Raw genomic sequence first — 27,790 nt, 5'->3', positions numbered from 1 at the left:
CTTATCACAGACAAATAAGCATTTTTAAACTGCTACTGGAAATAACGTCCCAAGAAAGAAAGAGGGTTAGTTTACAATGCAAGCAAGATTATTCAAAAGTCAATATCTTATGTTATGGGGTTTTTTACAAAAAATTAGAGACAAGGAAAGCAAAACAAAGTATGTGATGTCAGCTTGGAAAAAGAGAAGAAAGGAAATGTCCACTCTATTTTCTAGTTTGAAGATAAAGGCAAGGAAGTGGAAGAGTCTTTTGTAGTTTGCAGAGAGCACATCTTATATCTTACTTGTGTCAGCAGATCTTCTATTTCTTCTGTCTGGCTGTTCCCATAGAAAGTGACCCCACCTATTACAGAGATGGGTCTTCGTTTTCGCCCTCTTTGCAGACCTACTGTACTGATTTGAGCCGTAGACCCCACAGAAGCCAATCCAGGCTGACTTTCACCATCTACACAGTCTGTTTTCTGAGATTCCACTGCAACTGAATCTTCTGGTATTGAAAAACTCCTGATTGCCAACTGACCATAGTCTGAGAGTGGCCTTGGCCGAGATCTTTTTCCAGAGCCCCATCTTCTGGGAGTGAACTTTTGTGCATCTGTCCTTTCTTCCTCTTGGGATGGGGACATCCTCCACTGGTCATCAATAACAACCTTTTTAAAGGTGAACAAGTCAAATAAACCACAGCAGTTTCAGATACAGAAAGATTTAAAATATGTTTTTCATATGGCATATGGTTTAATTTGAGATAAAAGTGTTACAGTACCATAAACAACACCATATTATAATAAAGGAAACTGTCACTTCAGGAACAAATTAAATACCAAACTTTGCCACAGAGATATTACACTGTATGTAATGGCTAACAATGATCCATAATCAAAAGCACGAATTAGGCAAATGAGCATTGCTAACAACATTAGTATGATTGGATTTTTATCTTCCCAATGGCAACAGATCCCGACATAAATACCGAATTTGCTGAACAAACACCCTGAAAATGTCTGCACAGAAAATATGATACACAGTATTCTCTTTTTAAGAAGAGCTTTATGCAAACATTTAGCAGAAATGTATTATTCTACTCTATTTTCCTTTCACAATGAAAAGAGGTAACCCTGCAGGCAGCTAACAAGGGTAGTTGTGGACTGAGCACTGAGTCTGGGAATCAGGGGAACTAAGCTTTAGTTCTGTAGCTCTACAAGGGACTTAGTGTGTGACAATGGACAAGTCATAGGATCTACTGCCTCAGTCTCTAAAATGAAGATAGCCATGCTTACCCCCTTTTCAAAAGTGTTGTAGATCTGCTGGTGCTATACATACAGATTGTTAATTACTTTCATGAACAGTGAATTTCAGACAGTTTCATTGTGACTAAGTGTGGATTCTTGAAAGGGAAATCTGAACTCTTACTGTGTTGCCTGATTTATAATGTATTTATCCATTTAGAACAATTTACATCTATATAAAATGTAATTGCTAAGATCAACCCACTGAAAATAATGATGTTGCACACTATGGGCCCTCAGAACAGTGTGCAGGAGAGCAAACCATGGGAATTGCATAGAAAAGGGATGTGGAGTTGAATGGAGGAGAAAAGGCTGCTCAGCTGCTTGCTCATCTACACTACGCAGCCACAGGCATCCTCTGTGCTGCAGCTTAGCACAGGGCAAAATTTGCCTGCATTTGGGGTGGTGAACTGTGGAAGAATTTGTAGGGCACGTGGTCTGTGTGTTTTTCTCTTAGTAGAAGTGGTCTTAGCTTACATAGCAAAGTCATTTGTGGGTTAACGTAGCAGTTTTTTGGCATTAAGTTCTGCTCTGTGACACCTCCAAAGACAAGCACAAGATGCGTATACAGGTAGTCAAAAATAGAGAACTAACTGCAGGCCATCACATCCACCAGCCACACCACCAATACTGGGTGGGAAGAAAGCTTGGTAGGTGCATAGAGGGATGTCAGCTCTAGAGAACTGCAGGATTCAGTTCAGTGTCCTTAGCTTCTTTCCCTTGGCCTCTGTGTCTTAGTAAGGGAACCAAGTGATAAAACAGCAGCCCCTCCAATTCAACAGAATTTTGTAGGTATATTTTCCCAGTCCACAGATTTTTACACCAAAGGGAATAACTTGGCCCTATATTATGGTCTTTGTGTGGTCAATCAAGGCTGCTTCAATGAAACCATCTTTGACCCATGGCGGAGACAATGGATTGTAACAGAGATTTCAGTCCCTTGTGTCATGATAAATGCAGAACAGAAACTCTTTTAAGCAGCTTTAATAGTACACGAGAACCAGAAAAGTTATGAATCTGCTACAAATGACATAATGCTCTGTAGCAGAGAAACAACTTAACTTTTTAAACAATTTTGACTGAGAACCAAAAGAGAAAGAAAGAGAAGGAAAATAGTGTCCCTGGGCTGACAACCAACTTGGATGGATGCCTGATGAGATTTCAAATAGCTGAATTAGAAAACTCTTTAAAAAAAAAGACAGGCTATAATGGCTATAATGAATCACTGCTGAGCTAGCAGACCCAGTTGTAATAACTCAAACATACCACAAGCTTGTGCTGTTTGCTTTCGCTTCATTCCTTCATTCCTCTCTTTCCTCCAGCCCATTTTTTATTATAGCTTGCATTACAATTTAGAAAATAGGTGCTATCTTCTCAGTGCTTCTAAACAACAAATATTTCAGCCTGCCATATTACATTTATGCTAACGTTAAAAAAATTAGAAATGACACATATTCAGCAAACAAGGAAAGCACTTAAGATATAATATTTGGTTGTCAATTAGAGCTGGGCACCATCACATTTCAGCCATTTTCTATTGCTGGAATTTTATATATTCACAGAACATGCACAATCTGTGTCTGCCCACCTTTTTGGAAGGCCACCACCATTAAGCAGCCAATTTTTGTTGGTCCTTTGAGTGCATCATTGTGTGCAATAATTTTAGGTACTAGAAGGAACTGTTCCTTGTAGTCTAAATATTTAATCTGATTATTGTAATAAGAGGGGGGAATCAATACAGGTAACATTCTGCACTAAATTATTCCACTGACAATATAAAATTTATTATAATAAATAGAGCAAATAGGTAAACTATGAATTCTATTGCAACTTCTGTAGAGAACAAATAAAACTGATCTTAAACAAATCTATAGATCCTAGCTAATGGCCAGTACTCTAACTGGTGTAAATAAGATTAGCTCCACTGAAGTCAATGGAGCTATGTCAGTTTGCACCAGCTGACGATCTGGCATTTAAAAACTACTCCTCTGATAGCAGCAGCAGAACACAGATTTAAATAAGATCCTAGAAAGACCTACCTTAGGGTCTGACACGGGTAATGGAGCTCCACATACACACTGAGAGAGCAGGGAGTTGACTCGAGTCATTCTGTATTTTTGTTTTATTTTTTTTTCCTTAGAGAAAAACACAGCTGAACAGACTTACAGTGCAACTAGTAAGGCAAAGCATTCATTCCGTGACCTTGTACTTTTAGACTAAGGAAAGGACACGTCACATATCATCTCCTAATCTGCTGTTCACACTCCCATCTTGGGCAATAAACCTGTGCAAACAGACAGACTGTTCACCATTTGCAGCACTCCACCTAAAGTACAGTAGCAGATCCATATAGTAGTGCTTAATTTCTGTTTTCCAATACATGATGCTAAAGGATGTCTATTTTTAGGCCTAGATATGTAATTGATAACATAAAGCACTGATGCAACAAAGAACATAATCCTCCCAAAACCAAAATCATAATCTCACTCCCACTGGTGATCAGTTACTTGCTAAGTAGTCTCACCGATGTCAGAGAACTCATACAAGCAATTGATCACCAGTGGGATTAAAGGGTTTATTATCTAGCAAGCAGCCCCAATCCTGCAAGCATTTAAGTATGAGTGTGACTTGTGACATCAGTGGGATAACTCAGATGTGTGTAGTATGTACAGGACTCAGCCCATTGGGCCCCAGTACTGATCTCATTTACACTGGTGTAACCCAACTGACTTCACAGGTGTTACTCCTGCTTTATACTGGTATAAGTGAGATCAGATCCACACACATTACTAACATCAGCATTTGTAAAGAGCACTACAGATGTGCATACTACTTCACGTAGGGTGAAAATCACCTCTGTGCAGTGAGTCCAGCACACACTTGTGCACCATTTCAGTATAACTTAAACCACCACCACCTTTGGATGAATTTCAACACTCCAGGGGAATATTAAAGGTCTCACTAAGGCTGGGTCCACACCGGAGTCTCCAAAATTATCCTACTGTTGGTCTAGTTCTAAAGCAGCTCTATTAATGCTAGCAATGGGGAATCAGTAGTGTTTTATATTTCTAGTGTAGAGAAGGCTCAAGGCTTTGGTCCTTGCTCAGAGCAGGTCTAGATCACATAACGGTAAGAACACTGGCAGTCGCTCTACACTACCGCTCATGGCTAGCACCAGTGGAGAAAGCTAATGTTGGGGAAATTTCAGAAAATCCCCAAAGCAGGCACAGCTTGAAGGAGACCTTAACTCCTTGGAGTGCTGAAGTTTCACCTTCCCACAAAGTTTAAAAACAAAATGTCTTAAAAAGAAAATTTTTAAGAGAGTAAGGCTGAAAGATTTGTTCTTGTACAGCAAATACTATATTCAAATCTGTCCACTCTTCCCTTCCCTCATCACATCACGTACATCTAAAATTAAACTCTTTGGGGCCTTATATTTCTCTTTACATTGTCAACTCTCCAGGATTCTTCCAAACACTGTAAAGGATAATAAAAAAAAACAAACAATCACTGTTCAAGCAGAACTCTAGTTATTTGCACTAAAGTGGGAGAATAAAGGTTGTCTGAGGAATTAAACAATACTTTTAACACTCCATTTATTTATTTTTATATTTCCATAGTTTTGATTTTTTTTCACCATGACACCATTCCTAAAAACGCACCATCCTACTTGAACAGTTGCTAAATCAGAGCCATTACTTTCTATGACTATGTAATATCTCACTGTTAACCTCTTGTCTGTGGGCTGGCTGATCTCACAGACAGGAGGCAAGCTATAGCAGTTCCATAGTTAGGACCTCACTTACCAATACCAAACCAATGTATAACTCTACTGACTTAAGTGGACTTATTACTGCTATAAGTATTAGTATCAGCGTAAACAAGATCAGCATCAGACGTTTGGCAGCTTAAATCTTAGCTCAGCTTTTGTAGCTAGATAAGGACCAGTTCTTCAATCATTCTTTAGGCCTGGTCTACAGTTAAAAGTTAGGTTGACATAGCTACATCAGCCAGGAGTATGAAAAAAACCCATCTCTAAACACCATTGCTATGCTGACCTAACCCCCAATGTAGATGCAGTTGTGTTGACAGAAGAATGTTTCCGTCAATGTAGCTACCATCACTCGGGGAGGCAGTGGTCCTACACTGACAGAAAAAAATCCTTCAGTCAGTGTAGGTTGTATCTATATTACAGGGTTATGCCAGTTTAGCTACAGCACCCTACCAATGCCAGTGTAGTCTTCGTAGTGCAGACATACCCTTGGACAAAACTAGTGACTTCATACATTCAGTCCCACGCTTTGTCTTCTGTGGGAGTTTTGCCCAAATGAGTCCTCTGTTGGTGTGATAGAAAGAACTGATCTACTCTTAAAAGATTTACCAGTATAACTGTCTTTTAGGGGTGTTGCCAGTAAAAGACCTACTGTAGACACAGTTGTACTGATATAAAAGTGCCTTATAGCCACATAGCTTATTCCTGGAGAGGAAAAAGCTATTCTAGTATAAGCACTTGTATACCAGTATAATTGTGTCCACAAGCCCTGAGAGCATCAGCAAAGGTCTTTGTTGTTACCAGATACAATATTGTGGGGAAGCAGCTAGCTTCCTATTCTTGGAAAGATTAGCCTTTCTTCAATCTTGCTTCAGGTATCATCAGAGTATACGTTGATTCTCTTTTAAAGTCAACATTAGTAGTTCCATCAGGATCCAATTTATTACTCAAATTTCAAGGTGTATCTCTGAGTTCATTTCCCTTATACTCCATAGCTATTTCTCATTAGAGTATTGAATTAACAGCTCTCAATCTTATCTGTTTGGCTCTACAAAGAAACTTTCACAGCATTCCACTTCAGTATCTCCAAATTTTCACATTTGCTCCATGCTGCACTGCTGAAGTTAGCACTGGCTAACACTCTCTTATGCAATGTCTACAGTAGAGACCTTACAGTGGAATAGCTGTACCGATGCAGCTACAGCACTGTACGATCTCTCGTGTAGCCGTTCTATGCTGACAGGAGAGCTCTCATATTGACATAATTAAGCCACCCCCAATGAGCAGCAGTAGCTATGTTGGCAGGAGAAGCTTTCCCACCAATACAGAGCTGTGAACATTACCACTTATGCCGGCAAAACTTATGTCATTCAGGAGAGTGGCTTTTTCACATCCCTGAGCAACATAAGTTTTGCCAACATAAGTGGCAGTGTAGACATTGCTTTAGCTGTTTCAAACTCTGCCTCTTTCATTTTCCAGTTTACTCTTTGATTCCCATGCACATGTAGCTATTCTTTGTACCTTCTAAAATATTGCTGTTTGTGTTGATGAATGTGAGGAGGTTTACAAAGTTAATCAAATGTTACTGTAACAGGGTACACTCACCTCTCGTGAGTGCCCCCTTGGCTGAGTGTGTGTGCCTGTACACTCTCTCTCTCAGAGTGTCCCTGCTATGGGATCGGGCAGGGCCCCAGGGCCCCACCCTGGAGACAATGTATTCGCCCTCTGGGACGTCCTGGTTACAGCTCTCCAGCTGGGCCACTATAGTTCAGTCCCCCCTCTGGGGTGCTTCAATGTCCAGGCCACTTCCTCCAGTGGCTAATGGGGGGTGGGGAGAGGAGGGACCCAAGCCTGCCCACTGCTCTCAGCCCAGGGACCCTGTAGGTAGCAGCCATCTGCTGTGTCCCTTTAATTATGTCACACGGCCTCTCTAATTCCCTGGGCCATGTCCTCGCAGCTCTGCGCCATCTTCATTGTTAGCTCAAGGCCTTGTCCTAATGGAGTCTCAGCAACCAGCTCAAGGCTCCTTCTCGCTCTCCTTGGCTTCTGGCAGCGCTGCCCTGTCCAAGGTTCTGTAGCCACACCCCAGCCACACTCCTACAGCTCTAGCAAGGAACTGAACTCCATCTGGCGGCCCTGCAGCTCTTCTTATACTAGGCTGCTGGGCCCTGATTGGCTGGATCCCACACAGCCCCTCTAGGCAGTTTGGAGACCCTCTCCACTGCCCTTTTTTGGAGTGGGAGGTTGCAGGGCATGAGGCCTCCAGCAGGGGGCCTCAGAGAGTCTGATATACCCCATCACAGATAGTATTAATTGTCAAAGGAAAATTGGCTCTGTCTTCTACTGTTTTTCTAGTTGTCTGTCATAGTAGCATGAAAGTAAATACATACCTTTAATGTTAAAATATAAGGACATAAGAATGGTCATACTGGGTCAGAATAATGATCCATCTAGCCCAGCATCCTGTCTTCCAACAGTGGCCAATGCCAGATACTTCAAAGAGAATGAACAGAACAGGGCAATTATCAAGTGATTCGTCCCCTACTATCTAGTCTCAACTTCTGGCAATCCCATGCATCTGACGAAGTGGGTATTCACCCACGAAAGCTCATGCTCCAAAACATCTGTTAGTCTATAAGGTGCCACAGGATTCTTTGCTGCTTTTACAGACCCTAAGGGACACCCAGCACTTGGGGTTGCATCCCTGACCATCTTGGCTATTGATGGACCTATCCTCCAGGAACTTACCTTATTCTTTTTTGAACCCAGTTACTTGTTTAGCCTTCACAACATCCCCAGGCAATGAGTTCCACAGGTTGATGGCATTGTGTGAAGAGGTATTTCCCTTCATTTTAAACCTGCTGCCTTGTAACCAGGGCCGGCGCTACCATTTAGGCAGCCTAGGCAATCGCCTAGGGTGCCAGGATTATTCAGAGGGCAGCATTTTGCCAGGGGGGCAGCAGGCGGCTCCGGTTGACCTGCAGCAGGCATGCCTGTGGAGGTTCTGCTGGTCCGCGGCTCCAGTGGAGCTGCCACAGTCATGCCTGCGGACGGTCGGCTGCTCGCGCGGCTCCAATGGACCGCCCGCAGGCATGGCTGCGGCAAATCCATCAGAGCCACAGACCAATGGACCCTCTGCAGGAATGACTGCGGCAGCTCCACTGGAGCCGCGGGATCAGCGCGGGGGGTGGCGAAATGGCCGTGTGCCTAGGGCGTGAGAAATCCTAGCACCAGTCCTGCTTGTAACAAGACAGACTCCTCCTGTACACCATCTTATATGACCTGGAGTCATGCTACAAGCAGCTTGTCTCAGTTTCTCATCTTGGACTATTCAAAAAAAATTCACACAGGCTTTATGTGGTCAAAAATATCCCTCCTTGACAACTGGGTTTTTTTCATATAAATTTAACTCCACACTGAACTTAAAATCCCAGAACAAAGTCCATCCAAAAGTCCACACAAAACAAAGGTTTCTCTTCCTCCTCCCAGGCATTCCTGCCTGGGGCCTTTCCTGCTTTGGCAGGACACTCCTAGGCCTGATTCTCTGCTACAGCCCACTCAATTCTAGCACTCTCTGATCCTTGATCATTCCCCACATCTTCCTGGTACCCTTTAAAGGGGAATCACCTGTCCTTCATCAGGCCCCATCAGGTTGCTAACACAGCACACTCCTCAGTAATCAACGTTGACCAGCCGCAAGCCTTCCAGCCTTAGAGGCATGCCACCTCGTTACAGTCCCTCAAATTTGTAGGTAGATCAAGAAGTGTACAGTATATCCTATATGGCCTAATCAGTTATATACTAATTTAAAATTTATAATGGACAGGACCTTTAGCCATAGTATTTTCACTGAAAAAGTTATTTAAAAATAAACATAATCAGCACCCTTTTTCTAACTTTCAGGGAAACTAGAGATAAAAATCTAATAATGCCTATGTAAAAAAATAAATATTAATTTCTGATGGCAACTTATAAGCAGGTTTAGTAAGCTAAACTGAAGATAAAACTGCTGACTGAGAGTGAGTGAGAAACAGAGGAGAGCAGTTTGAGACGTTTCAGAACTGAATGTTTTCACTGAAAACTTGCAGTAGATAATCCATCACATCCTCACATATATGACAAAAGGCTCAAGGCAGACACTCAAATAGCGTACAAACCAACAAAAAGAAAAAACCAATTTTTTTTTATGTAGCTACCTGATAGTTCTGATAAATACACACTAAAATTTGTATTTAAGTTAGTAATGTGTGAAAATGTATGAACCTTCTTATTCCTACAAACCCATTGTTATAATTGCTGACTATTTAAGGACTCAATGGTCCTGTGGAGTCTGAGAGCTGACAAATACTAAGAAGTCAATAGTAATGTCAGAATAAGTTTTACAAACCATAGGCCCTGGCACAATGTACATGAGCATGAGGAAACAATGTGGTCATAAATAATTTTATCGTCTACACTTAACACTGCAAAAGGCCAGATAAAGTATCTCCACCCAATTAAATTATAGGAGCTAACCTTTGCTCTTACTCTTGTTGCTAAACAGTGGCAGGAAACTTTAGCTGAAGCTCACACGCATTATCACTGCTTATTAAGGTCACAAAGATCATTTTATATTTGATAGACATGATCAATATTTTATTTACACGGCAGTAAAGGGTCACAGATATAATTAAACTGACTACTGTGAAGGTTTTCCATGTCAGAAAACACAAAGCTGCTGCATTCTTTCAAAATTTCAGGAGCAACAATCATTCCTACAATGAGCCTGGAGTGATACCAGTGTGCAATAATTCACAGTTATTTGAGGGGTTAGCCGTGTTAGTCTGATATGTAAAAGTAGCAGAGAATCCTGTGCACCTTATAGACTAACAGACGTTTTGATCATGGCTTTCGTGGTGAATACCCACTTACCAGATGATTGTAGTGGAAATTTCCAGGGCAGTATATATATATGCTAGCAAGCAGCTAGAGATAATAGAGTTAGTTCAATCAGGGAGGATAATGGTCTGTTCTAGCAGTGAGTGTGAAAACCAAGGGAGGAGAACTGTTTCTGTAGTTGGCAAGCATTCACAGTCTTTGGGCCAGTCTACACGACGAAAAATCGATTTTAGATACGCAATTTCACTACGAGAATAGCATAGCTGAAATCAAATATCTAAAATGATTCTCACCGTCTTCACTGCGCGGATCGATGTCCGCGGCGCGCATGTCGAATCCGGAAATCCGTTCGTTTGGTGGAGTTCGGATCGATCTAAGCGCTGCTCAGGGACGATATACATCTTAGATGAGACGCGATATATTGATCCCCGAGCAATCGAGAACGTGCCGATACGGCGCGTATCTAGACGTGCTTAGTTACCCTGAGCTGATGGTGTCAATTTGCAGATGAATTGAAGTCAGCAGTTTTCTTTGAAGTCTGGTCTGAAGTTTTTGTACACTACACTGGAACAATGATCACATACCCTTAGAGCCCGACAGGCTTATTCTATCTACTACCCAAGATCCACAACCGGAAATCCTGGACGCCATCATCTCGGGCATTGCACTCTCACTGAAGGATTGCCTGGAATGTGGCTACTCTACTCAGACCTATGACACAGCATCCAGCTATCTCCGTGACACCACTGATTTCTGAGGAAACTACAATGCTTTGGTCACCTCCAGAAAACCATCCTAGCACCATGGATGTAGAGCTCTCTACACAAACATCCACACACAGATGGAATACACTGTCAGGAACAGTATCCTTGATGATGCCACAGCAACATGGTGCTGAGCTCTGTGCCTATACTACACACAACTATTTCAAATTTGATGACAAATATATCTCCAGATCAGTGCACTGCTATGGGCACCCGCGCCCACAATAGCCAAATTTTATGGCTGACGAAACACGCTTCCTCAGCTCTCGTCCACTCACGCCCCTTCTCTACCTACGCTACATTGACGACATCTACATCTGGACCATGGGAAGGAGACTCTGGAAAATTCCACCACGATTTCAACAGCTTCACTCACCATCAACCTCAGCATGGACAATCTACACAGGAGACCACGTTCTAGACACCACGGTGCAAATAAGTGATGTCCAATACACCACCCTATATCGAAAACCTACCGACCGCATGCCTACCTTCATGCTCTCAGCTTCCATCCGGGCAATCACACGATCCATTGTCTACAGCCAAGCACTGAGGGACACGCATCTGCTCTAACCCTCAGACAGAGAAACACCTACAAAATCTCCACCAAGCATTCTAAACTACGATACCCGCATGAGGAATAAGGAAACAGATTAACAGAGCCAGACGTGTCCCCAGAAGCTCCTACTACAGACAAACCAGAAAGAAACAACAGGACTCACTGGCATCACATTACAGCCCCAGCTAAACCCCTCAACGCATCATCAGAGATTACACCATCCTGGACAATGATCCACACTTTCACAGGCCTGAGTGCAGGCAATCCTTGCCACACGACAACCTGACAACACTTGAAACATATCTCACCACAACTGCACACCGCAGATAGTAGTCTAGCTCAGGACCAACCATGCAACAAACTCGATGCCAACTCTGCACATATCTACACCGGCGACACCATCACAGGACCTAACCAGATCAGCCACACCATCACCGGTTCTTCACCTACACGTCCACCAATGTAAATAATGCCATCATATGCCAGCAATGCCCCTGCTATGTAACGCAAGACTGGACAGTCTCTACGGAAAAGGATAAATGGACACAAATCAGATATTAGGAATGGCAATATACAAAAACCTGTAGGAAGACTTTCCAACCTCCTGGCCACCTATAGCAGACTTAAGGTGGCCATCTGCAGCAAAAAACTGTCAGGACCAGATCAAGAGAAACTGCTGAGTTCAATTCATCTGCAATTTGACATCAGCTAGGGTGAACAAAGACTGTGAATGGTTGCCAAAGAACTTCTCTCCTCCTGGTTTTACACCTTCGACTGCTAGAACAGGGCTCATCCTCCTGAATGAACTAACCTCGTTATCTCTAGCTTGCTTGCTAGCATATATATATACCTGCCCCTGGAAATTTCCACTACATTCATCTGATGAAGTGGGTATTCACCCACGAAAGCTCATGATCCAAAACATCTGTTAGTCTATAAGGTGCCACAGGATTCTCTGCTGCTATAACTCACAGTTGACTAGGTCTGGAAGACAGACTATTTTCAATAGATTTTAGTGGAGGCATAGTCAATATACCAATTGTTACCACACAGATGAATATATTTTACTTTAGACAGCAACTAGAACAATCAAGATTTTGTTTGCATCTTTTACCATGACTTAATCATCCACATTAAACATTCCATTTCATACATAGGATAAAAGTGTTCAGGTTTTCCTTATGGTTAAATGCAACTCCCAAAAGCATATCCTTTCTCTCTCCTCCCAACTCTTCACCACCAATACTGTCATTTAAAATAAGGAAGGCTTTTAAAGCACTGGAATCAGGGCTTCCCAGAGTGGGTTCGGGCCCGGCAAAAAAAAATTTTCGGGCCCCCCAGCAAGGGCGGACTGGCTAAACAGGGCCGATGAAGCCGGCCCCCGGACCCCCTTCCGGACCGCCAGGCCCCAGTAATTTGCACCAGCTTCCCCCCATCTCGTAAGCCCTGATTGTAATTAAATCATTCTTTCCTAGGAAGTGCAATCAATAGTAAATGATAAATATGTGATTTAATCAAATTCTACTCTTAGGGTTTGTCTACCATAAAAATGTTTTGCATTGGTTTAATTGCTAATTATGCCTATGAAACCTCAGTGAAGAAAATGGGGTTGCATGCAATGCTTAATTTTTAGTGAAAGAAGTGCTGAGGCTAGGGTGACCAGATGTCCAGATAAAATTGTGACTGACCCAATATTTAGTTGTTTGTCACGCGTCCTGACCAATGCACAGTCAGGATGCCATTTGTTCTGATATTTTGTTGGGGGGCCGGAGTGTACTGGTCCACATAGCTGGCAGGCTCCCTACTTGGCTCTGCGCAGCTCCTGGGAACTGGCCACCAGAACCCTATGGTCCCTAGGCACAGCGACAGCCAGGGGGGTCTCCGTGTGCTGTACCCGCCATGAACGCTGGCTCTGTTGCAGACAATGGGAGCTCTGGGGGAAGGACGCAGACCCCTCTGGCCACCCCAACCCTAGGAGCCAGAGGGACCTGCCAGTTGCTTTCCGGGAGCCGCCCCAGGTAAGCGTTGGTGGGACCCAACCCCTGCCAGGTACCTTTGGCTCCTAGGGTCAGAAGTGGCTGGGGTCTCTGCGCGCTGCTTGCAACTCCTGCCCCCGCAGCTCCCATTGGCATGATTCTTGGCCAATGGGAGCTACAGAGCCAGCGCTTGTAGCAGGCGTAGCATGTGAAGACCCCTCCTGGATGCCCCTGATCCTAGCAACCAGAGGGACCTGCCAGGCACTTCCCGGGAGCCACCCCAGGAAAGCACTGCTGAGATACAGATCTTCTCCACCCCCACTACCCAGTGCCCTTCCCCACAGCCCTGCCACAACTACACAGTGCCCCACAAAGGCCCCCACTGCCTAGCACCCCCAAAACACACAACCCCCCCACTACTCTCTACCCCCTCATAGTCCCACACCACACCACAGATCTCCCAGACACTCACTTCCCCATGCCCTGCCCCCTGCCCTGGCTGCACTCACCAGCCCTGCTGGGAGGTGAGGTGACTGCAGGAAGGAATTTAGCATTTGCTATGGCAGTGAGTCCAATATTAGGCATCATGCTGATTCAAAAAATCATGAACAAAACACCAAGACTCACAAGAGCAATACTCTGGTCTCAAATTTTTTCTGCAGACCAAATGAATCCTTCAGTAACAAGGTTATTGCTGCTGAGCTAACTCAAATTTACCACATAGTAGTCCATCAACACTCCTATCGCTCGTGTGACTGTGAACTTCAATTGGTGCCTACCTTGTACCCAGATTCAATAATTGTGAAGCATGTAAGCTGCGGCTGAACTAAAGGGAAGGCACTGATCAAAAATGTGTTGCCACTCTCAACAGAATTTTCAAAGGACCTCAGCAAGCCAGACGGTCCCTATTTCTTAATAGCCACAGAAGCATCTAACAAGGGCAATGTGAAAATTTGCCCCTTATCACTGAGATACTGGATACACAAACGTGGGGTCCAAGATAAAATTTTGGACTTCTATGAGCAAAGCAAAGAGACTGCAAAAGCAATAAGCAACACATTACTTGAAAAACTTGCAGCACACAAACTAGACCTGAACAATGTCTTCCTACTGTGCTGATAATGCAAACATGAATTATGGAAAGCGACAATCGGTGTATCAGAATTAAAAAGAAACAAAACAAAAATACCTTGCCCGCAAACTGCCCTGCTCATGCTGAGCACAACAGCATGAAACATGCTAGCAATACCCTGTAAGTTGACGCTGAGACACTGGTGATTAAGATGTTCAATCATTTCAGCAGTTCTGCTAAGAGAGTAGCAGCACTGAAGGATATGTTTGACTTTGTGGATATGGAGTATGCCACTTTACTGCGCCATGTTCCGACACACTGGTTGAGTCTTTTCCCTGTTGTAAGCGAGCTTGTAAATACACAGCAGGCTGTTAAGCGCTACTTTGTTTCTCTGGGCAGTGACGAGTGCCCAAAATCTCTATGGATGCTATTCTCCTACATGGAAACCAGTGAACAAAGTGCGGGGCCTACCAAAGTTGAGGTTCATCTGTTTTTCCTCCAGAATGTCCTGAAAATCTTCAAAGATACTGTGCTCTGTTTGGAAAATGAGAGTGTGATAGCATGCGAAGTGTACTAATCTGAGAATTAAACTTCAGCAATGGAAGAATGACAAAATCTTCGGCTCCAAAGCTGAAAATGCATTAACTGAGGCCTGGTCTACACTACGCGTTTAAACCGAATTTAGCAGCGTTAAATCAAATTAACCCTGCACCTGTCCACACAACGAAGCCCTTTATATTGATATACAGGGCTCTTTAAACTGATTTCTGTACTCCTCCCTGACGAGGGGAGTAGCGCTGAAATTGGTATTGCGATGTCGGATTAGGGTTAGTGTGGCCGTGATTCGACGGTATTGGCCTCCGGGTGGTATCCCACAGTGCACCATTGTGACCGCTCTGGAAAGCAATCTGAACTCAGATGCACTGGCCAGGTAGACAGGAAAAGCCCTGCAAACTTTTGAATTTCATTTCCTGTTTGCCCAGCGTGGAGCTCTGATCAGCACAGGTGGCGATGCAAGTCCCCAACCAAAAAGAGTTCCAGCAAGGGGGGGGGGGGGGGGGGGGGGGGGGGGGGGGGGGGGGGGGGGGGGGGGGGGGGGACTGTAACGGGACATACTGGATCTAATCGCTGTATGGGGAGAAAATCGTTCATCAGAGCTCCGTTACAGAAGACGAAATGACAAAACATTTGAAAAATCTCCAGGCTATGATAGACAGAGCCACAGCAAGACTCAGCACAGTGCTGCATGACAAGCGTAACAAAAAGCCAAAGAATCAAATGGACACTCGAGGGAGGAGGGATGACGAGACGCCAGCTATCCCACAGTCCCCGCAGTCTCCGAAAAGCATTGCATTCTTGGCTGAGCTCCAATGCCTGAAGCATCAAAACATTTTCCCGGTGTTTCAAGGTGTATGTTGTCAATTTAACCCTCTCCCCCTCCCTGAAAGAAAAGGGAAAAAAATTGTTTCTCGCCTTTTTTCAATGTCACCCTATGCTACTGCAAGCTGCTGGTAGATTGGTGCTGCAGCGCTGAACACCAGCATCCCCTTCCTGGTGCAGATGGTGCAAAATGACTAGTAGCCATCATCATCATCAGCTTGTGAGTGCTCCTGCCTGGCCTCGGTGAGGGGCTGGGGGCGCCTGGGTAAAAATGGGAATGATCTCTGGTCATTCCCGCAGGCGGTACAAAAGACTGGTAACCGTCCTCATCATAGCAGCTGGAGGCTGAGCTCCATCAGCCCCTCTCCCCTTTCATGTCTAAAGAGATTCTGTACTACCTGGACTATCATAGCAGCTGGAGGCTGCCTCCCCTCATTTTATCTCACTAAAAAGTCAGTGTTTCTTATTCCTGCATTCTTTATTACTCTCATCACACGAATGGGGGGACACTGCCATGGTAGCCCAGGAGGATTGGGGGAGGAGGGAAGCAACGGGTGGGGTTGTTGCAGGCACCTCCAGAATGCACGCAGCTCATCATTTCTGCGGGATCTCTGGGGCTCTGACGCGGAGCAGCTGTGCTCTTGGTAGACTTGCCCCATCTTCTAGGCAGGACTGACTCTATTTTAGACAAACTAAAGAAGGAATGACCTGGGGAGTCATTCCATTTTTGTCCATGCACCCCCGGCCGACCTCAGCGAGGCCACCAGGACACCATGACAGCAGCAGACGGTACAGAACAACTGATAACTGTCATCTCATCGCCAATATTCCAATTAAACAGTGCAAATGACTGATACCATCATCTCATCGCCAATTACAAGGCAGACGGTGCAATAGGGGAGGTAACCGTCTCTGACCTTGCAAAGGCAAGAATGCCGCGTTGTAGCACTGCAGTACTTGTGTCTCTTCCAGCAGCATCCTGTACACATACAGTGACAGTGACAAAAGGCAAAACAGGGTCATGGTTGCCATGCTATGGCGTCTGCCAGGGCAATCCAGGGAAAAGGGCGCAAATGATTGTCTGCCGTTGCTTTCACGGAGAAAGGACTTTGAGTGACGACATTTATCCAGAATCACACGTGGCACTGTTTTTGCCCCATCATGCATTGGAATCTCAACCAGAATTCAAGGGCAGGGGAGACTGCGGGAATATGGATAGCCATGGGAATAGCCACCCTTAGTGCAATGCTCCGGAATTCGATGCTAGCGTGGTAGCATGACGCCACCACCCGAATATGGCTTAGTGTGACCGCGTGCACTCGATCTTAATAAATCTGTTTTAAAAGAACGGTTTCTGCAAAATCGGAATCAATCTCGTAGTGCAGACATACCCTGAGATGCTGCTTGTCACTGCTGAATGTTCTCCGGAAAGCTTCATGAATTTTACAATGTGTCAGTCCTAATATCTAGAGATATCTGTTTGTTTTTGAACAACTGGCACTTGTTTTATACCAGTGCTTGAACATCAAAATTAATAGGGAATTTGAATAAGAGATACTGTCTGCAGCCATGACAGCTGTAAACCTACAGAAACAGTGGATCTTGATCAGCTCTATGATGAGTACTGTATCATCAACGACATCAACCCCAAGTTGGAGCCTGACAAAGACTCAGTTTGGAAACTCATGTTCTGATTGCCGCGCAGGAGGCAGGGCAGGAGAGGGACGCCTGCGCACTGAGTCCTCGCTCCTCCCCCCTCCCTCCTGCCCATGGCAATCAGCTGCCTTGCAACGTTCAGGGGGCAGGAGGGAGCGGGGAGGAGCGAAGACTCAGCACACAGGCTCCCCCATCCCTCCCCTGCCTCCTGCCTGCAGCAATCAGCTAGCTTGCGGCACTCGGGAGGCAGGGGAGGGAGGGGGAGCCTGCACGCTGTGTCCTCGCTCCTTCCCCTCCCTCCTGCCTTCTGAATGCTGCAAGCCAGCTGATTGCTGCAGGCAGGAGGCAGGAGAAGGAGGGGGGAGGAGCAAGGACGTGGTGTGCAGAGTAAAGCAGGGGGAAGAAGAGGTGGGTTAAGGGTGGGGGCTGGAGGGAAGAGGTGGTGTGGGCCGGCTGAGGGTTGAGCCTCCCGCCCCTGGTGCTTGCAGAGTAGGGGAAGCTGCTGCTGCGCAACTTGCTTCTCCTAGCATACAGCACCTTGAGCCTCCTTGTCTGCCTCATTGTCTCCAGTGCCAGTGGGCTGTGCCTGTGTGGGGTAAGGCTGGGGCACCTCCCAACTATAGTACTGTACTATACTGTACAGCAAAAAAAAAATAATCCCTGGAACCTAACCCCCCCATTTACATTCATTCTTATAGGGAAATTGGATTCGCTTAACATCGTTTCACATAAAGTCGCATTTTTCAGGAACATAACTACAACAAGTGAGGAGTTACTGTACTACAATTCTGGGAGCTATGCAAATTGTGAAGTTGATTTATTGGCTGAATAAAACACCCCCGCCCTTTCCCAGGTTGTTTAGTGTACAAATAAATCTGTATGTTTAAATATGGATTACAACTAAGTCTATGATTTAGTCAGGGAGGGCACAGCAGTCACTGATTCTGGACTTCCCTGACTTAGTTTGCTTTAACTGTCAGCAGCTGAAGCTGGGGTTGAAGGCAGGGTTGTGGGCCTCCCCACTGTGACTGCGGCTGGGGCTGGAGCCAAGGCTAGAACCAGGACCCTTCACTCCCCTGCCCTGCAAGCAGTATCCTGTGCCCTTGTCTCATGGCTTGCGCGGGAGCTGGAGCCAGGGCCCTGCGCTCATGACCTGTGGCTTCTGCCAGGGGTTGGAGCTGGGGCAATGAGCCCTTGCCCCGTGGCTTGTGGTGGGGGTTGCAACAAGGGTCGCACGCCACCCTCGCAACTTCCTAGGGCTGTGCGACCCCCTCCCCATGTGTGTTGACATTTTACTTATGCAATCTGGTCATCCTAGCCGGCGCTCAATCAATTTTTTAACTTTCATAGCTGACACAGCAAACCCAGAGGTTCAGCTCAGCCCTGGCACAAATTAAGCACTAGTTGTGTGGATGTAACTGAGAACAGAATTGGACCCTGGGTTTCTAAAGTGGTTTAGTGCAGGATAGCATAGTTATCCCTATTGATGCAGATAAAATTTTCCATCTGAGGATCTCAAAATGCTTTACCAACATTAATGATATCATCTTTGTATGAAATATCCTCACTTCACAGATAGGGAAGTAGGCACAAAGAAGTTAAGTGATTTGCCCAATGATACACAGAAAATCTGTAGCAAACCTAGAAACCCAGATCTCCTGATTCTCATAAGACCCACACTGGGTCAGACCAAAAGTCCATCTAGCCCAGTATCCTGTCGCCTAACAGTGCCCAATGCCAGTTGCTTCAGAAGGAATGAGCAGATCAGGTAATCATCGAGTGATCCATTCCCTGTCACCTATTCCCAGCTTCTGGCAAACAGAGGCTAGGGACACGATCCCTGCCCATCCTGGCTAGTAGCCATTGATGGACCAGTCTTCCATGAATTAATCTAGCTCTTTTTTGAACCTTGTAAAAGTCTTGGCCTTCAAAACATCCTCTGGCAAAGAGTTCCATAAGCTGACAGTGCGCCGTGTGAAGAAATACTTCCTGTTGTTTGTTTTAAATCTCCTGCCTATTAATTTTATTTGGTGACCTCCAGTTCTTGTGTTAGGAGGACTAAATAACACTTCCTTATTTACTTTCTCCACAACAGTCATGATTTTATAAATCTCTATCATATCCCGCCTTAGTCATCTCTGTTCCAAACTGAAAAGTCCCAGTCTTATTGATCTCTCCTCATATGCAAACTGTTCCACTGGGTTGCCAACCCTCCAGGATTGTCCTGGACTCTCCAGGAATTAAAGATCAATCTTGAATTAAAGATTATGACATTTGACAAAACCTCCAGGAATACGGCCAACCAAAATTGGCAACCCTACCCCATTGCCAGGAACCAACCCTGGCTCCTACAGGCCTCCATTCCTACTCCTCTCCAGCAGATTCCCTTGATTCCATACCTACCTCCCCACCATGCAGCCTACCACTCCCTCAGGCCTCAGGCCTCTGGTTGGCTCCAGCTGCTTCTGCCTATAGCCTGCAGGGGTGAGGACTGCCCAGGGAACCAACCTCCATTAACTCCCATATCCTACTCTGTGGTGCAAGGGTGAGGTTGCTGCCACTGAGTTTGGAGTTGGAGGTGGGGAGGGTGTCAGCTCTGCTGCATTGGTGCACATGGTCGAGGGCTCTGCCACACTCCACTCAGCACAAGAGCACTCCAGGATTGCAGGCAGTTACTACTACTGCAGCCCGCAGTGTAAGCAGCACAGTGGCCTCTATAGGCCAGACAGGAAACTGCATGTAGTAGCTCCTGGAGTGTTTGTGTTTAGCTGTGAGGTCACAGGAGCCCCTGAAAGTGCACGTCTTCAGAACATCACAATCAGCTGAACTCAAACCTCTGCAGCCAGGAAACAAAAAGTTAAGGCACACACCAACCCTGCAACTCAATCTTAGCTCTTCCCCTTGGAGCTGGGAATAGCCACTGAGAATGATTCAGTACGATTGATGCCATATGTAGATATGAAAAAGGACTATGAGAAGGTGCTATTGTGTTGCGTTATGTTGCGTTCAAAAGGTAACTGCAGCATTTATCTGCACATACCCTGGCCGTATTCACTGGGTTACATGTAGCTATATTGAATGGTGGAGAGATTAGTTACAGCGGGTTAGAAGAGATGTTACTGTGCTATGAGAACAGGGGTGCATACCTTGAGGGATCAAGTTTGTCTCATTTCTGCAGTGAGTTCTGTAGGCTGCATCAGTAGAGGTGCCGCTGATTGTCAGTTGTCTAGTGGCATGTATGACTGTGGTCTCTATGGTTAACAATAGGTAAGTGAAGGCAGTGTCTCAGAAAGGACCTTTGGGCAAAACTGAAGGGGTGGTAATATTTTGTAAGTCTAAGGTGGTTTGTGTGAAGTAGACTCAGGGCAGGTCTACACTGAGATCAATGCCCTGAGATCTATCCACCAGCGGCCGATTTAGCGGGTCTGGTAAAGACCTGCCAAACTGACTGCAGATCGCTCTCTGTACTCTATCCCCAACAAGAAGAGTAAGGTAAGTCGACAGGAGATTTTCTCTCATCGACACCCCTGCCCCCCCATGGTAACTCGACCCAAGGTATGTTGACTCCAGCTACATTATTCATGTAGCTGGAGTTGCATAACGCAGGTCAACTTACCGCGGTAGTGTAGACGTAGCTTTAGTGTTTGAGTGTAATCAGCTCCTGTTTGCCATGCTTGACATAAACCCAAAGTTTGCCTTTGCACAGAAGGGTGTTAGACTTTTTCTTACAGAGCTCATATGCTTTATTCCCCAATGTCCTGAAGCATCTGTAGGGGTAATGCTATATGTGTCTTATTGGTTTGTTGGGCATTGCTCATAGAGGGCATAGTTCAGATTGCATTGTGGGCACGGTGTGCACCTTAATTATTCATTTCCTGGTTGCAAGCAGTTAGTTAGCTCCATGCATTTCAGCAGATGTTTCGATCCTTCCTCCTTGGGATATGTCTACAGTTGACCACTGTAACACTTCAGTGTAGATAGTACCTATGCTGATGGGAGTTGATTCTCCCATCAGCATAGGCATTCCACATCCATGAGAGATGGGTAGCTAGATCGATGGAATAATTCCTCTGTCGACCTAGTACTGCCTACAGTGGGGGTTAGGTCGTCTTATCTACAGCCTTCACAGGTGTGAATTTTTCACACCCCATAGCACTGTAGATAAGCCGACTTAATTTTCTAGCATAGATGAGGCCTTGGACTCAGCAATGTGGTTGGCTGAATGCTCCCAGCATGCCTGTTCTCAGCTGAAAACTACAATCTCAGTACTATATACTATGCCACACACTGAACATGCTCATTCCACTCCTCACTCATCTATGCATTGTACTGTATGCCTGTTTCATGCCATAAGCTTGCCTGTTCTCAGCTCCCTAACTCCTCTCAGCACTGGGTGCGTTCCATGCACTGACCATGCTCATTCCCAGATCCCCATCTGGGGCTCAGCACTGCAGAGGCATGTTTTGAAAGGAAGACAGAAATAGGGGGTGTATAGAAGTGAGGACATTTAGGAGGGCTGAGCTGAAGCACTTCTATATCCTCTACCACACAGCTTAACTACACTCCTCTGACCTCACTCTCCCTCCTGATGATGCTGCTTCTAGAGGGAGAGACTGAGCCTGGAACCACTCCCTCGTGCTGGAGACAAGGGAGTTCTAGGTTCCTTCCCCTAATCAGGAGGCAGCCATGGAGGGGAGGAGGAGGGCAGAGCTGACTTCACTTCCCTTTCCCTGAGCATGTCATTGTCAATATGCTCAGCTTTCCCCCTTCCCCACTATGTTCCTGCTTCGTCAGCACTCCTCAGCTCCCAGTGCACAAAGTCCCTTTGAAGACCATCCCTTATTCATTGAGATATCATAGAAAAACTATTTTTCTGGAAACTCAGTTCTCCATCAAAGCTCTAGCCACTGAACTGGGTTTTCAGAAACACAACATTTGAGTGAGCCTTGTACTACTGAGGATTGTTAACAGCTGTGCTGGACACCAGCCCTAAAGGTTGGCAAACGGGTAGAGCTATCACGCTGCATCCTCCCATACTCTACACTCCCTGCACTGATCCAATACACCCCCCAGTCACACTCACTGTCCCAATCCTGCTTATTCCCTAGCTTGGCACCGAAATAGTTACAATGATCTGAAAATATTATGAGCAGCTCATGTTGTGGGGAATGTATAACAGGAACCCTTTCACCAAAAGACCCTGCAACTTGCTTTTCTTTGATCACATTCAGTCCTACTGTTCAGGAAAGACTGAAGGACATGAGTCATGACTGCATTACCCTTGGCTCTTTCATCTATTTAATTAATGCTAATTGCTTTGGCAATACTTGTAAAGCAAAATCAGAGTCTGCACATGGGATTTAGAGCACTTTAAAGCATTGCTCTTAAACCAGAAATCTTGGTCTCAGGGCAAGACTTCCAAAAGGAGCCACCCTTGAATGCAGATAGAGAGCAACTGGTGTGCACAGCACATGATTTCTCAAAGCTGCCAAGGGTAGGGCTCAAATTCACAGTGACTGGGTGCAGCTCAAGTTCAATGGCCACAACATGTCACCTTGAGCCTCCCAATTACTGTGACAACAGACTGTCCACAAATCTTCTAGCTGTTAAAAGAGTCTTGTCTTGCTACACATGCATTTCACTCTCTTAGGTATGTCTATGCTGCAGCAGCTAAAGTGACATAGCTATGGTGCTGCAGCTGTGCTGCCACCTTAGGGTAGATGCTTCCTACATCGAGAAGAGGTTTTTCTGTTGATGTACATAATCCACCTTTCTGAGACGTGGTAGGTAGGTAGGTATGTAGATAGAATAATTCTTCCATCAACCTAGCTGTATCTACAGTGAGGATTAGATTGATCTAACTATAGCGCACAGGGTGTGAAATTTTTCACAGCCCTTAGCAATGTAACTAGGTTGATCTACATTTTAGGTGTAGATCATGCCTTAGGCATGACTAGTATGTGCCAACCTGGAGGATTAGAGCCATGGTTTGAAACCCAGATGTGTGAAATATAACATTAGAAGAACAAGGTGATTTTGTAAACAACTGATTTTGTAGGGGGCTGTATCTCAGGAGCCAATTGCTCAGATGACTACAACTTTGGGTCACTAACCCTGTCCTGCACCCTCATGAGGCACAGCAAATTTTAACACAGTCCAAGTCAGCACATGGATTTTAGAGCACCTAGAAAAGTTAACCTGTAGACAAAAAGCATCACTCAACCTTAGTTACACAGAGCTGCAATTGCTATATTTTAGATTTATAATTCTTCATTGTCCTGCAGGTAGAGCACTGTGCTTGAATTATAATAAAGTTGATGTAGTTTCCCCAAATTACCACTAAGGCTGCTTAAATGGAGTAGTTTGTGTTGTCATGCTTGTGGTAAACAGAGCCTATGCATCAGAGAGTTTGGTCTCCTCTGCTGTGGCAAATTTAGAACAGCAACTAATTTCAGCAACTTCAGTGGAACATGCAAGTCCACAATCAAGCCAGTAAAGTATTGTATGTCATTGTTACTGTTTACAATAATGTGTGCATCTTAGAATAATAGAATTGTAATACTGGAAGAGACCTCAAGAAGTCATCTAGTCCAGTCCCCTGCACTGTGGCAGAACTAAGTATTATCTAGACTGTTCCTGACAGGTGTTTGTCCAACCTGGTCTTAAAATCTCCAGTTATGGAGATTTCATAGCCTCCCTAGGCAATTTACTCCAGTGCTTAACCATCCTGACAGTTGGGAAGTTTTTCCTAATATCCAACGTAAACCTCCCTTGTGGCAATTTAAGCCCATTGCTTCTTGTCCTATCCTACTTAACCTCTGAGAACAATTCTTCTCCCTCCTCCTTGTAACAACCTTTTATGTACTTGAAAACTTATGTCTTCTCTCAGTTTTCTCTTCTCCAGACTAAACAAACCCAGGTTTTTCAATCTACCCTCATTGGCAATATTATCTAGACCTTTAATCACTTTTGTTGCTCTTCTCTGGACTTTCTCCAATTTGTCCACATCTTTCCTGAAATTCAGACCCTAGAACTGAACACAATACTCCAGCGGAGGCCTAATCAGCATGGAGTAGAGCAGAATTCCTTCTCGTGTCTTGCTTTCAACACTCCTGCTAATATAGCACAGAATGAGGTTTGCTTTGTTTTGGTTTTTCTTGTTTTTTTTTTCAAGTGTTACATTGTTGACTTATATTTAGCTTGTGATCCACTATGACCTCCGACCCTTTCTGCAGTGCTCCTTCAGTCATTTCCCCTTTTGTATGTGTGCAAGTGATTGTTCCTTCCTAAGTGAAGTGCTTTGCATTTGTCCATATTGAATTCCATCCTATTTTCTTCAGACCATTTCTCCAGATCATTTTGAATTTTAATCCTATCTTCCAAAGCACTTTCAGCCCCTCCCTAATTGGTATCATCTGCAAATTTAAGTGTACTCTCTATGCCATTATCTAAATCACTGATGAAGATATTGAATAGAACTAGACCCAGATCTGATCCCTGTTGGACAGCACTCAATATGCCCTTCCAGCTTGACTGTAAACCACTGTAACTACTCTCTCAGAACTGTTTTCCAACCAGTTATGTACTCCGCTTGTAGTAGCTCCATCTAGGTTGTATTTCCCTAGTTTGTTTATGAGACGGTCATGCAAGACCGTATTAAAAGCCTTACTAAAATCAAGATATACCATATCTATCGATTTTCCCTCCCTCCGCCTCCCCTCCCCCCCGAAAGCTATTAGGTTGGTTTGACATGATTTGTTCTTCCAAGCTGCTAGTTATTTATCACTTTATTATTTTCTATTTGTTTGCAAATTGATTGCTTAATTATTTGTTTCATTATCTTTCCAGGTACTGAAGTTAACCTGATTGGTCTGTAATTCCTCATGTTGTCCTTATTTCCTTTCTATAGATGGACACTATATTTGTCCTTTTCCAGTTCTCTGGAATCTTTCCCATTTTCCATGACTTTTCAAAGATAATCACTAATGGCTCAGATACCTCTTCAGTCAGCTCCTTGAGTATTCTAGAACTATTGCTACTAACCTTTCTGGTGAAAACTAAAACAAACAAGTCATTTAACATGTCTGTCGTTTCCACATCTTCCATAGGGCTCATCTTGAGGGAGGCCAAGAGCATGGGAAATATTCCAAACCCATCATCATACTTAATCATCTATTGATGACAGCTGAAAGCAAAATGTGTGTTACAAGTGCTACAGAAAAACATAATACAGAGGAAACTAGATCTCAGCAAGGGCAGCAAAATTCTGGTATCTGGGGGGAATTTAGGTCTTGTACGCACAAAAACTTCACCAATTTAACTAAACAGATCAGTTACATTGGTGCAATCCTCTTGTGTGGACACTCTTAAGTCACTCTCAGTTATAGCTGAAAAAACTGACTTAAGCTGAATTGACATAAGGCATTCATAAGCTGATTTAAATGTCCCCAAAAGGGAGTTGTACCAATTTAGTTAAATTGGGACAATTTGCATGTGTAGACAAGGCCTTAATTTTCAGTTTTAATCACAGATATAGATTAACAAAGTTTCATGGAGTTTATTTGCTAGTTCTCTGATAAGTACTTACTAATTGACTGGGTAGGGCAACTAAAGCCTGATGTACACCTAAAAATGAGATCAACTCAGGGAAAAATTTCACACTCTGTGAACATAGTTAGGTCAATATAAACCCCATTATAGATGAGCTTTCCTTCAAGCTAGCTATCCTCTCTCAAAGAGGTGGATTAACTACATCAATAGAAAAACCCCTTCTGTCAATACAAGAAGCAGCTGTACTACGGTGCCACTGTAGTGTAGAAATACCCCAACACTAGTCTATTTGACCTTTAAACAACTTTTGCCAGTCCTTTGGAAAGAAGAAGGCTAAAAAGAACATAGGACTCAGCTGAGTTTAAGAGAAACAAGGTGATCAGATTGGAATGTAGAGACACCAAGGAAGTGTCCTTTATTAAGGGACAGATCCTCCAAACTCTTGCTCACATAAGTACTCTGTTTTTAGTACTATAGTTGATCTACATTATCCAAACAGGAGTTGCCCCTCAGCTTGGTTGGAAGTACTTGGGTAAAGACTGCCCGGACTATGGGTTTCCAGGATAGCCCTTACTGCCCACTGATCCACCAAAGACAGTGGACATCTGTAGTGAAATTCGATACACGCTCTAGGGAGCACCCAAAACAAGGCAAAAAAAAAAAAAGAGAGAGAGAGAGAGATGGCCTCATAACCTTCTGCTTCCTGAATTTAGTAGCTGAGTAGGGCCGCAATCTTTCATGCTGATCTGCATGGGCTGACATTTGATTTCAAGGGGCTCCTCATGGGTGCAATACTTTGCCCCTGCAGAACAGCTTGTAGTCTCAGGGCTTAGATCACCCATAACTCACTTCAAACAAAAACACATTTGGGACAAGTGCACTATGTCCTTGTCACTCAACTTATGGGAGAAGGAAACAATCAGGTGGTGGAATAGCAAGAGAAAAAGAAGAATAGATCCAGAAAAGGCTGCAGCAGAGCTATGAGCAATAGTGCTAGTAAGTACGATGATGCAGATGTATCTGTTAGAAGATAGATAGGTTATCCAAGTAGATACCTCATTCCTTGGGTCCCATATCAAGGCAATTCCTCAACATAAAACTATCTGTTGAATGTTTTGGGTTGACCTTTTAGGGAGGTCAAAACACCTCAGGTAACAAGCATTTAGGTAACTTTCTGGGGTTCATCTTAAACTAACTTACCTAAGAACAGCTTGAGGCCTGAGGGAAAGGAACATGTCCATTATGCTTAGATGGTCTGTATAAGATCCAAACTGGACTGTATTAGATACTGGCCTCTACCACAAAGTTAAAATCTGGATCTGAACTTTCCCCAAATTTGCTGGAGCTCTGTGGTTTTGGCTTGGGCCCATCTCTGTTCAGCATGATGTGTATTGTATATTTAATTATGTAGCTGTGACCACAGAATGCTAATGGATGCATTGCATAAGTGTACAGATAAGATCTAGTGAAACTCTGAACCTTTGGAGGCTTGCCCATCAGGTTGTTGTATTTATCATTAGGACTCCATCCTAACATTTGTGTACTCGTGCTATCCAAAGTTATATCTTAAATGACAGCTTATTCTGAATGCTGTGAAACTGCCACAAAGGCATTGGGGGGCGGGGAGAGGGGGGATGCAATGCTGTAATGGAGAGGTAGAACGCAAAGCTATGAAGAAATCCCAGTCAAAAGTTCAAACCAGCATGTCACGTGGCATTCAGGATAGAGCCTACTGGCTGAATAAGCACAGATTTAAAATATTTCTGACATCTGAGGTGACTGTAAACTTGGGCACAAAGCAGATGCCATAGCTCCACTCTGCTGGGAAATGTGGAGAGAGCAGAGCATGCTCTCCCTCCCATCCATGGCAACTCAGGGATTGTCTACACTGATGGTAGCA

General features: G+C 44.5%; 1 protein-coding gene across 8 annotated transcripts in view; it reads right to left on the bottom strand.

Moving 5' to 3' along the window:
• SPATA13 (spermatogenesis associated 13) overlaps nt 1-27,790 on the bottom strand; it is a 134,048-nt gene that overhangs the window by 40,987 nt on the left and 65,271 nt on the right. For 7 of the 8 annotated variants that reach the window (XM_032770971.2, XM_032770973.2, XM_032770974.2 and 4 more), the window contains one exon: nt 285-647. The exons of the other annotated variant lie outside the window; for it this stretch is intronic. In XM_032770971.2, the coding sequence (XP_032626862.1) occupies nt 285-647 (363 nt within the window). The remainder of the gene's footprint in view (nt 1-284; nt 648-27,790) is intronic. 8 annotated transcript variants of the gene reach the window in all.

This window comes from Chelonoidis abingdonii, chromosome 1, assembly GCF_003597395.2.
Source record: "Chelonoidis abingdonii isolate Lonesome George chromosome 1, CheloAbing_2.0, whole genome shotgun sequence".
Lineage (NCBI taxonomy): Eukaryota > Metazoa > Chordata > Testudines > Testudinidae > Chelonoidis > Chelonoidis abingdonii.
Note: the sequence above shows the minus strand (reverse complement) of the source record. Positions and strands in the feature narration are given on the sequence as shown.